Genomic DNA, 12656 nt, shown 5'->3' with positions numbered 1-12656 from the left:
GGCTTCCTTCGCTCTATCAAGCCTGCTGCCTGGCTCTGCTGGAGGTTAAGATGAAGAATAATGATAACAGCCCCCGTTCACTGGACATTAACTCCATTCCAGGCTCTGGGCTAGCTTCTTACAGCATTTGATCATCCCCACAACCCTGTGAGGTAAGTGCTTCTCTCATTCCTGTTTTAGGTATGGGAATAATGAGGCACAGAGAAGATAAGGAACTTGCCCAAGGTTGCACAACTAGAGAGGCAGAGCCAGGCTTTGAACTCCAGAGCCTGTGTGCTTAGCCGAAAGGCTTTCCTGGTAGCTGCCTGGCACCTGGAAGTACCTCCCTCGGGCAATGTCTGATGGAGGCACAGCCAAGGTGGAAAAGTGAATCTGTAGTCCTTTGTGTCCTCCCACTCTTCTTGACTCTGACTTCCTGTCTCCCTACATGGAGGCAAAGATAGCATCTTATGTCTGATCCAGACAAAATTGATAGGGTAGCACATGTAAAACACAAAGCTTCACTCTGGCTGTTACTGACTGGATTTGGGTCATCAGGATAGAAATAGTAATTCATCTTTTTCTATGTAAGTGGTTACATTTGGAAGAATCATAGCAGAAGGGATAGGATACGGGTTTTCGATTGAAACCTGTTTTTTCATTTTCCAAATAGTTTTGGGGATGCCCAAAGGGATGTATTAGTAAGATCTGTGAGAGGCATTTAGTTACTAACTGTGTAAAGTTTGGGGAACCTGTCTTAAGCTCTTTGAAGTCCAGTCTGTAATGGTGCTGATACTACCTATCACAAAAGATTGTTATGAAGATTACTGGTAAATGGGATAAGTATTCTTCCAGTTCCTTCATTTGTCTGCTCCTATTAAAGAGGTTTTATTTTTCTTTCTTTACTGATTAAGGTATTACATATGTGTCTTTATCCCCCCCATTGCCCCCCCATCCCCGCTCATGCCCTCACCCCCTCTGTTGTCTGTGTCCATTGGTTATGCTTATATGCATGCATACAAGTCCTTTGGTTGATCTCTCCCCCTTCTCCCCACCCTCCCCTACCTTCCCTCTGAGGTTTGAGCATCTGATAGATGCATCTCTGTCTCTGGATCTGTTTTTGTTCATCAGTTTATGTTGTTCATTATATTCCACAAATGAGTGAGATCATGTGATATTTATCTTTCTCTGACTGACTTATTTCGCTTAGCATAAGGCTCTCCAGGACCATCCATGCTGTTGCAAATGGTAGGCGTTTCTTCCTTTTTACAGGAGCATAGTATTCCATTGTGTAGATGTACCACAGTTTCTTAATCCACTCATCTGCTGATGAGCACTTAGGCTGTTTCCAAATTCTGCATTCCCACCAGCAGTGCACAAGTGTTCCTTTTTCTCCACATCCTCTCCAGCACTTGTCGTTTGTTGATTTGTTGATGATAGCCATTCTGACAGGTGTGAGATGGTACCTCATTGTTGTTTTGATTTGCATCTCTCGGATGATTAGCGACTTTGAGCATGTTTTCATATGTCTCTTGGCTTTCTGAATGTCCTCTTTTAAAAGGTGTCTATTTAGGTCCTTTGCCCATTTTTTGATTGGATTGTTTATCTTCCTTTTGTTAAGTTGTATGAGTTCCCTATAAATGTTGGAGATTAGGCCCTTATCAGATATAATGTTGGCAAATATGTTCTCCCATGTAGTGGGCTTTCTTGTTGTTTTGTTGATGGTTTCTTTTGCTGTGCAGAAACTTTTTATTTTGATGTAGTCCCATTTGTTTATTTTCTCTTTAGTTTCCAATGCCCTAGGATCTGTATCGGTGAAGAAATTGCTTCGGCATAGGTCTGAGATTTTGTTGCCTTTGGATTCTTCTAGTATTTTTATGGTTTCCGGTCGTATATTTAAGTCCTTTATCCATTTTGAGTTTATTTTTGTGTATGGTGTAAGTTGGTGGTCTAGTTTCATTTTCTTGCATGTATCTGTCCAATTTTCCCAGCACCATTTATTGAAGAGACTGTCTTGACTCCATTGTATGTTCTTGCCTCCTTTGTCAAATATTAATTGAGCGTATTGGTTGGGGCTGATTTCTGGGCTCTCTATTCTATTCCATTGATCTATATGTCTGTTCTTGTGCCAGTACCAGGCAGTTTTGAGAACAGTGGCTTTGTAATACAGCTTGATATCTGGTATTGAGATCCCACCTACTTTCTTCTTTCTCAGGATCGCTGCAGCTATTCGGGGTCGTTTTTTGTTCCAGATGAATTTTTGGAGAGTTCGTTCTAGGTCTGTGAAATATGCCGTTGGTATTTTAATGGGAAGTGCGTTGAATTTATAGATTGCTTTGGGCAGTATGGACATTTTAATGATGTTGATTCTACCAATCCAAGAACATGGTATGTTCTTCCATCTCTTTATGTCTTCCTCTATCTCTTTTTTCAACGTCCTGTAGTTTTCTGAGTAGAGGTCTTTTACCTCTTTAGTTAAGTTTATTCCTAGGTAGCTTAATTTTTTTGGTGAGATGGTAAATGGGATTGCTTTTTTAGTCTCTCTTTCTGCAAGTTCACTATTGGTGTATAGAAATGCCATAGATTTCTTGGCGTTAATTCTGTATCCTGCTACATTGCCGAATTCTTTTATTAAGTCTAATAGTTTTTTGATGGAGTCTTTAGGGTTTTTTAAGTATAATATCATGTCATCTGCAAATAAGGACAGTTTTACTTCCTCTTTTCCAATTTGGATGCCTTTTATTTCTTCTTCTTGTCTAATTGCAATGGCTAATACTTCCAGTACTATGTCGAACAGGAGTGGTGAGAGTGGGCATCCCTGTCTTGTTCCTGTTTTTAGGGGAAATGGTGTTAGTTTTTGTCCATTGAGTATGATGTTGGCTGTGGGTTTGTCATATATGGCTTTTATTATGTTGAGGTATGATCCTTCTATTCCCACCTTGCTGAGAGTTTTTATCAAAAATGGGTGTTGAATTTTGTCAAATGCTTTTTCTGCATCAATTGATATGACTATGTGGTTTTTTTCCTTCAATTTGTTTATGTGATGTATCACGTTTATTGATTTGCGGATATTGTACCATCCTTGCATCCCTGGGATAAATCCTACTTGGTCATGGTGTATGATCTTTCTGATGTACTGCTGGATCCGATTTGCTAAGATTTTGTTGAGGATTTTGGCATCTATGTTCATGAGGGATATTGGCCTGTAATTCTCTTTCATTGTGTTGTCTTTACCTGGTTTTGGTATTAGGGTGATGCTGGCTTCATAGAATGAGCTTGGAAGTGTTCCTTCCTCTTGGATTTTTTGTAGTAGTCTGAGGAGGATAGGTTTTAGTTCTTCCTTGAATGTTTGGTAAAACTCCCCTGTGAAGCCGTCTGGTCCTGGGCTTTTGTTTGCTGGGAGCTTTTTGATGACTGCTTCAATTTCTTCCATAGTTATTGGCCTATTGAGGTTTTTAGATTCTTCCTGATTGAGTTTTGGAATGTTGTATTTTTCTAGGAATTTGTCCATTTCCTCCAGGTTGTCTAGTTTGTTGGAGTAGAGCTGTCCATAGTATTTTTTAACAATCATTTGTATTTCTGTGGGGTCTGTTGTTATTTCGCCTCTATCGTTTCTGATTTTGTTTATTTGGGTCCTCTCTCTTTGCTTTTTGGTGAGCCTGGCTAGAGGTTTGTCGATCTTGTTTATCCTTTCAAAGAACCAGCTCTTGGTTTCATTGATTTTCTGTATTGTTTTTTTGGTCTCTATGTCATTTATTTCTGCTCTAATCTTTATTATCTCCTTCCTTCTGCTCACTCTGGGCTTTTCTTGTTGCTCTCTTTCTAATTCTTTAAGTTGTAAAGTTAGATGATTTAATACCTTTTTTTCTTGTTTTTTAAGGTAGGCCTGTAGAGCTATAAACTTCCTCCTCAGAAATTTGGATACCTTTTATTTCTTCTTGTTGTCTAATTGCTATAGCTAGCACTTTCAGTACTATGTTGAACAGGAGTGGTGAAAGTGGGCATCCCTGTCTTGTTCCTGTTCTTAGGTGAAATGGTTTTAGTTTTTGCCCATTGAGTATGATGTTGGCTGTAGGCTTGTTGGCTATAAGGCTTTTATTATATTGAGGTATACTGTGTCCCATAGATTTTGTTTTGTTGTGTTTTCATTGAAAGAGAAGGTTTTGAAAAGTGAGCTCAAATTTACCAGTCACCAAGTCTCACTATGACATATATATCTCCACCAGGGGGAGCAGAGAACAAGAGTTTCAACCACAAAACAGCTGGTTTCTGAAAACCTATTCAGAGATACAGATAACATAATTCCTTTGTATTTTCTAAACATTCTTACAGTCTATTACTTCCTCCTACTTCTGCCAAATAAAGGAGTTTCCTATTCTTAGTATCATCCTATGACTGTCACACTACACAAGGGCCCAGGTGTCCTATTTGAGCAAAACCCTATAAACTCAAAATCTAAGACTCAAGAATTTCATTTAGGTTGTTCTCAAATTTACCTAAGTTCAGCCTAGGCAAAAGAGTGGCTGTGGATTTTTGTTTAGTGTTTATCTCATCTGTCCCAGGCGTTAAGTGTGGTACTGCTGTGCACACAGATGCATAATTATTCAGGCAAGGAGTCCAGCAGCATGGCCACTTGGTTACTGCCCAAATGATGCAGCACATGGACTCGCATCTCAGTGTAATCTGAACAACTGTGAAGTTCACATTTCTGATTTAAATGAACAGGTAAATAAACGGCTGACAACAGGGATTTATTTGAAAGAGCAATCTTTAGAGGATGTCATGAAGTCAATATAGTTTTACCCTCATCTTCACACTCTTTAGCACATTGGTCCACAGCAAAACTCATGCTCAGAATGATGAAGCTGAAGCAGAAGAAGGCTTTGGAGTCACATGGATCACCAAAGATTAGTCTTAAATATACATTGTTTCATTTAACTCCATGAAAACTGGTAAATTTATACATGATACATAACTCACAATTGTTTTTTGAAAGAGAGGGTTGTTATTTTATTTTATTTGGATGAGTATGTTCAATTCATCATGTTCACCCAGAACTAACTTAGTTTTCTTTCTTTCTTCCCCTTCCCCTCCCTTCCCCCTCCTTCCGCCCTCCCTTCCTCCCTCCCTCCTCCCCTTTCTCTCCTTTCCTTTCCTTTCCTTTCCTTTCCTTTCCTTTCCTTTCCTTTCCTTTCCTTTCCTTTCCTTTCCTTCTTTCTTTAATTTCACCCATTCTCCCCACCTTCCTCCCCTTTGGCAAACATCAGCTTGTTCTCTATTACAATGGGTCTATTTTTGTTATTTATTTTGTTGTTGTTTTTCAGATTCCACATATAAGTGAAATCATATGATATTTGTTTTTCTCTGTCTGTCTTATTTCACTTAGCCTTCTAGGTCCACCCATGTAGTCACAAATGGCAAGATTTCATGCTTTTTTAATTGCTGAGTAATATTCCACTGTGTGTGTGTATATACTAGATATATCTCACATCTTCTTTATCCATGTATCCATCATACATGAAAAATAACTCTCAATTAAGCAAAACCAGGCAACTCCATTTATTAATTACTTTTACTAAATGGCAGTTCATTGTAATCACACACAAAAAAAATAAAGTTGCATTTCTTTTCAAATTGGAACTTTTTTCTCAGACTAATGTTACCCTATAGTTCAAATTAGTGAGTTTTTATTAATGTCCACAGGTGCTGTCATGTGATGTGATTTTATTAATGAACATTGTACCTACGCCTCTCCTAAGACACTTGGTAACTTGCCATTGGTATTTGAGGATGATTAATTTGTCTACCAGTAGACATTCAGTTTGTAACCTTATACTCATCTAAGACTGAGGCCTAAGAACTAAGTAGATGGACATCTCTCAGCTGAACATTCAACTATTTAGCACCTTACAAAAGGCAAGTGGACCTGTTCAGAAAACATCTCCCTGTGTGGAAACATAGTATAATCATTATTAAAACCAGAGTGGTGTGAATGTCACACAAAGAATCAGATAAAAACATGTCAAATAGATCCCTGTAAGTCCCCTGTGGTCACTGACTGTTGGTTGGCGCTTTTTTTCATTCACTTACATACTAAAGAATGGCGAAAGTTAGCTTACGTTCCAAGTTCGGTTTGTTGTAGCCTTGTGTCTCATTTCACAGGAAACCTTTTCAATTGTTGTTTGACTATTCCAATGAATGATGGTCTTGGGGACTGTAGTATTGATATCTTCAACCCTGAAAATGATAGCTTCAGAAGGTATCACTAGGAAAAAACAAAAACAAAAACCCAGCAATTTAAAACTTGCCTAGAGAGAAATGTGTGTCTTTTCATCAATCTGCAGACGTGTTAAAACTCAGTATGCCCTGGCCACATAGTTCACTTGGTGAGAGCATCGACCCAATATGCCAAGGTTTAGGTTTGATCCCTGGTCAGTGACACATACTAGAATCTACCAATGAATGCATATATAAGTGGAACAAGAAATCAATATTCTCTCTCTCTCTCTCAGATCAATAAATAAACCTTAAAAATTATAAAAACTCTTAAGTACTAAAAATAATTCCATGATCTAATTAATAATTAATGATTTTTTTCCTTGTTTTCTATTCTGTTATATAGGAAACAACTGGGGTTGCTAAGTAAAATTCTATTCAGCCCATTCTTCAGTTCCTTTAAAAGGAACTTTAATAGTCTTGTCTTTCCTCCCCCCACCTTTTTTTTTCCTTATAATCCTAACTAATGAAATTCCAGAGCCTGGCCTTATTAACAATATAATGTAAAAAAAGAAATAAAAGAGATAGCTCTTTTTCTCTGCATCTGTTTAGGAGAGATGTTTTGCATCCTAAATTTACTTCAAATAATTTGATTTAATAAGTTGTTAAATATAAACCTTTCACAATAATATTATTTTTATTCTCTGATGTTATATGGAAATTTGTGTGAATATTTATATTTACTGCTAACTTGTTTTATTTTCCATTAAAACAAATCTGGATTTGAAAGTATGATTTGAACAAAGCAAGTCTCATAAGACTCTAAGATTTTACCAATTATCACTATGTTCTATGAAAATAACTTCTAAAAGGGAAATGAAATTCGGATTGGTTCTCTCACTAGTTTTTTGTTGTACTATAAGTAAGGGTGTAAATGAAATCTCTATATTTCTAAACTATATAAATACTTAAAAGTTTGTTCTTTCCAAACAGAATGGAATCATTGGTACTTTTCATTTCTCCTACATGCACGCTTAGAACAACAACAAAAAAAATCTATGACTTTTCTAGATGTATTACTATTAATATTATTGCATTCTTTTTTAAAAAAAATCCTTACTCAAGGATATGTTTATTGATTTTTTTAGAGAGAGAGGATGTTTGTCTCCCATTCGCATTCTGACGGGGGAATGAATCTACAATGTAGGTATGTTCCCTGACGGAATCAAACCCACAACCTTTTTGGTATACAGGATGATGCTCCAACCAACTGAGCCACCTGGCAGGGACCTCTACTTATATTATTTAATAAAAAGCTCAAGACTGTATGTGTGTTTTTAGGGACCATTGTTGAAGTTTAATATCCTCTATGAATTCATTTTCTTTTCACTTATTCTAAATGTAGAAAGTATTCTTTGGGGAAATTATTTTTTAATTATTAATAACTATTATCTAAAATTATGTGCACAGGCATATGATTTATAGAGAAATATAAAAATTAAAGATTTGCTCTCTAGTAGCACAGTCTTAGAATAAAATCCTTGGGCTAAACCTAGAGCAGGACAGAAGTAGTAGTAGGAGAATTAGTCTACTTAAAGACCTTACTGTACCGAACTTTTATCATCTGAAGCCCATAGTTGATTTCCTATAGCTAGTATATGCTTCTTATAAGAAGAATCAGTATTCAGAGATGCCTAGAGTCAGGGAAGTAGACCCCACTGGGGGCTCTGAGCAAGCTCACATTATGCAGGGAAGTGGACCTTCTGAGACCACTGGAGACCACATAAGCACCCTTAGTGCTGTGTTATTTACCCGCTCCTGTCTCCCACTTCTGACTTTGGCCTGCCATGGCTAGAGCAGCACAAGCATTCATTTGCAGAAAGAAATTTCTGGGAGGAACCAAAATCTGTTTAGTCCTATGAGAAATGCAGATCACAGTAAGTCAGGTTTAAGATAGAGCCTTGGCACAGTAGAGATCTAAGCCTTTAGATTTGAATCAGCTTATATATTTTTTAAAAAAATATGTTATATATCATGTACTTGAACATATTTTTTGTTATACAAGATTCAAATGTTAAATTTTTGTTGTCATTGATTAGGTTTAAACCTTCCTGTAAGATTTTACATTTTTATTTTGGTTTTGTTTTTCTCTATTTTACATTTTTTTTAAAGAACTGTCAAATCTAGACCCAACTGTAAAAGAGAACTTAGGATATGATAAAATATATGATAAAACTATAAAAGAAAATATCTATAATAAGAAGCAAATGACAAATATTATGTAATAACTGATCATCCATTTGGAAAACAATCCAAATTAGATTCTATGGAAGACATTGATTGGTGGCCAAACAACCATTCCCAAACCTCTTTTCCCTTATAGAAGAGGTAGCTTCTATCCTCAATTTATTGGTAATAATTCTATCGCTTTTTTTCTACCTCATATGTATTTCTCTATAAACAATATATTATTCAGTTTTGTCTGCCATGAAATATTTATACATTGAAAAAAATCCAAAAATCCCCCCAAAACTGTCATGTCATCGTAGATACCATATTTGCAGTTTCTACTTGTATTGAAATAAATAGCATGTATTTACCCATAATTATTCATTAATGTTCAAAATGGCAGCCAGAAAGCACTACACTTTCTGTATTCTAATTTATTTCTCTACAAGAGAAGTTAAGCATTCCTCTCACATGTCATTTTGGTACAGTGTTACTGCACTATTACTCAGCCCTGCCTTTCAGCACAGCTTCTGTAACTTAATTAAAGCCCAATCCCATAGCTATTATGTGGAAATTGCTCCCAGGAGAGTCCACTTTCCTCAGTTTCATAGAACAGTTCATTTATCTAACTTGCAATGTCTCATTCTTAAAGTGTCACAAATGAAAATAGCTCATCTGTTAATATTCTGGTGGCTTTGTTGTGTGAAGTCCTCTATCTGTTATATTATCTGGATAATGAGGGAGGAGAGGAAAAGGAGGAGGAGGAGGAGGAAGAGAAGGAGGGAGGAGGAGGGAGGAGGAGGAGGAGGGGGAGAAGGAGGAGGAGGAGGAGCTCCAAACAAGAAGCTTCCTTATTCACAGTGTAAGAAGTCAGATTTGCTGGTGGTGGCGACCAGATAAGATTTTTGTTTTATGGGAGGTGTGGTGATAATTAACTATGACAAGTTAACAAGTTTGGGATGAAATCTAGCTGTCCTACTAGCTATGCAACCTTGAGCAAATTATTTTATCTTTTTCTTCATCTGTAAAATGGGCACAGTACCATGTGTGATTGTTTCCAGAACTTAATGTGATATGCTTGTTGTCTAGAACACAATTCAATAATATTATGATCATAATAAGGTCACAATGATAATAACAGTAACACTGCTACTACTAATTTAGTTACTAAAAATCATATTGCCCAAATGATAGTGGATATGATAGCCTTTAATCATCATTAATCCGTCAAGGTGAATCTGTTATAAGAAAAGAGCATATTACCCCATCTAACCTCAAAATGTAAATTTACTAAAATGTATAGGTCATGGTCAAGAGAACTGTAATTCCAAGAATATACAATGCAATGGAATTATTTTTCAGCAGTGTTTATTTCAAATCCAAAATTCAGAGCATAATGACAGATTTTTAGACTAATACTGTTAGTTGAGATAGTTGACATTAGTCAAGACAGAAGTTGAGAAATTAAGATATTAGTTCCAATAGAAGAACTTTGTGATCCCCCAAAGATACCCATGTTGTACCCCATAAGAAGGCATCACATCTCCTAAGTTATTAGTCAACAGGAAAATTGTCAGACACATTGTACTGTGTATTTAAATAAAAACAGGATAGTAGTTGAGGATGTTGGAATTAGAAGCTCCTTAGCTCTGCAATCTCACATTTCTTAAGGCAACAGCCTCAGTTTTCTCATGTATACATTATAATCTCTTCTGCAAAATAGAGCTGTTGTGAGGGTTAAATAAGATTATGTGTGTAATAGCAGTTAGCCTGAAGAAAGTGCTGCATAAATGTTAGCCTGCTGAAATCAAACTTCATAGAGTAATCTTCCTTATCCGGGGCTGACAGGTCCAAGACTCCAGTGGATGCCTAAAACCACGGATAGTACCAAACCCTAGGAATACCATGTTTTTTCCTGTACATATATACCTGTGATAAAGTTTAACTTATAATTAGGCACTGTAAGAGATAAACAACAATAACTAGAAATAAAATAGAACAATTACAATAAAAGTTATGTGAATGTGCACTCTCTTTCATAATATATTTTGTACTATTCTTACCTTTTCAATTAAAGGAGGCCCTTTATGCTTCTCTCTGGAATATCTGAATTGTCAGCATCACTACTCTTGCATTTTGTGGCATTATTAAGTAAAATAAGGGTTACTTGAACACAAACAATGTGACAGTAAATCTGATAACCAACACAGCTACTAAGTGACTGCTAAATAGGAAGCGTATATACTAGTATAGCGGGTGGATAAACTGAATAAAGTGGTGATTCACAACCTGGGCAGAATTTAACAGGATGGCTCTAGACTTAATCACCCTACTCAACATGGCAAACTATTTAAAACTTGTGAATTGTTTATTCCTGGAATTTTTCATTTAATATTTTTGGACCACAGTTGACCACACATAACTAAAATCACATAAAGCAAATCCACAGATAAGGGTGGGCTACTATGATAAAAACAGGAATAACTGGAATGAGGATTATCAAAGAAGGTGACTCACATTTGGTGTTCATTGGCTGAACTCTGGCTTTAGGGCTGGGATATAGTTATAAAATGCTCAAGTTGTAAAAGGCCAAATTACTTTTTGGAATTTATCTTCAGGAGAAAACCAACTACAAGCAAAACTTTATCCAAAAGGTTGTTCATGGCAATAATTTATAATGGTGAAAATTTGAAAACAGTCTAAATCTTCAACAATAGTAACTAGTTAATGACATTTATTAAAATACTATTGTAGATTAAACTAATAGAAATATTTATTCTATGTTGTAAGTCAAAAAAGGCAAGACCTAAAAATATCTGAAGCAAAAAAATATTAACATTTGTTAAATTTGGCTGATAAAGATGTCTATAAAATTCTCCACAATTTTCTATGTATTTTGTAAAAATTTTCAAAATAAAAACATAACTTCCACAATAGTGCATACAGAAGAAATTCTTTATTATGCTGCCCTTCTCAGAACATAAGACTCATAATACTTTATTCTAATTCTTATTTCCTTCCCTCTTCCCTGGTAGACTTTAAGATATTTAGGGCAGCAGGTACCTTGTCTATTTTATTACCCGTAGCAGTTCTCAGCCTGTGGGTCGCGACCCCTTTGGCGGTCGAACGACCCTTTCACAGGGGTCGCCTAAGACCATCGGAAAACACATATATAATTACATATTGTTTTTGTGATTAATCATGTACAATTTCTAACAATGAAATTGGGGGTCACCACAACATGAGGAACTGTATTAAAGGGTCGCGGCATGAGGAAGGTTGAGAATCACTGCCTTAGAACAATCCTTGAACATAAAAAGTTATCAGTATTTTAAAAAACAGATACACCCATGTAGAAATTATGGGTAATTCTTATTTTCTTTATCATGATCTACAAGATCTTTTTGGGAACTCCTTTTAAATCTAGACTTCACTTAACTAGGTCACCACAAATAGTTGTTTATTTGTAAATACGGTATAGAATTTCTTATTCTTTACCTATATCATCCAGGTGAACTTGCAGTTGTTTTGACTTCTCTGTACCTAGAACATTTGCAGCTTGGACCCAAACCAAATACTTCTTGCCTCCTTGTAATGAATCAGTGGAGATGTTAATATAATTTGAGGCGAGATATTGTTGTTCTTCTTCTGTCTCTAAACTTTAAAAAAAGATCATAATTACCAGTTATGTTTGGCTTGAATTAATTGTTCCTGAATTTTTTGATGCTACCTTTTTAACCTGCTTTAAGAAATCAACATTTACTGGGGGGAAAAAAAAGATCAAACTTGATTTTATTTTGAGAATTTAAAAAAAGAAATTTGAGACTATCTATGACTACAATGTGACTTTCATGGGACCTAAACAATTTTGCGTTCATGGACTCCTTCTATTAAGAAAAAAAAGAGTATGTATGTGTGTAGGTGTGTTTATGCTTATATATACATGTACATACCTATGTTTTTATAATTATACAACTGTTGCTATAAAAGCAAATATATTAATATCACATATTAAAACATTTTCTCGGACTTAACAGTTAATTTTTTCCTTCTGATTTTAAGTGAAATTAAACATTTTCATGGGCTCCTGAAAGTATTATGGGCCCCAGGCACTATGCCTACTGTGCCTATTGAGTAAGTCAACTCTGGACATAGCTTGAAACACATGAGCACCCTCTGGGAAAGGGCGTTGCATAGGGGCTCAGTGCAAGGGCTCAGATGTAGTATAACCA

At 36.0% G+C, this 12656-nt stretch overlaps 1 protein-coding gene across 1 annotated transcript in view; it reads right to left on the bottom strand.

Moving 5' to 3' along the window:
* Positions 1-12656, bottom strand: part of IL23R (interleukin 23 receptor) — a 68835-nt gene that overhangs the window by 30144 nt on the left and 26035 nt on the right. Inside the window, exons 5-6 of the mRNA XM_005868041.2 lie at positions 11923-12083; positions 6099-6244 (exon numbers count right to left, since the gene is read on the bottom strand). Coding sequence (XP_005868103.1) covers positions 6099-6244; positions 11923-12083 — 307 coding nt within the window. The remainder of the gene's footprint in view (positions 1-6098; positions 6245-11922; positions 12084-12656) is intronic.

The sequence above is a fragment of the Myotis brandtii genome, unplaced genomic scaffold (assembly GCF_000412655.1).
Source record: "Myotis brandtii unplaced genomic scaffold, ASM41265v1 scaffold26, whole genome shotgun sequence".
NCBI classification, from domain to species: domain Eukaryota; kingdom Metazoa; phylum Chordata; class Mammalia; order Chiroptera; family Vespertilionidae; genus Myotis; species Myotis brandtii.
Note: the sequence above shows the minus strand (reverse complement) of the source record. Positions and strands in the feature narration are given on the sequence as shown.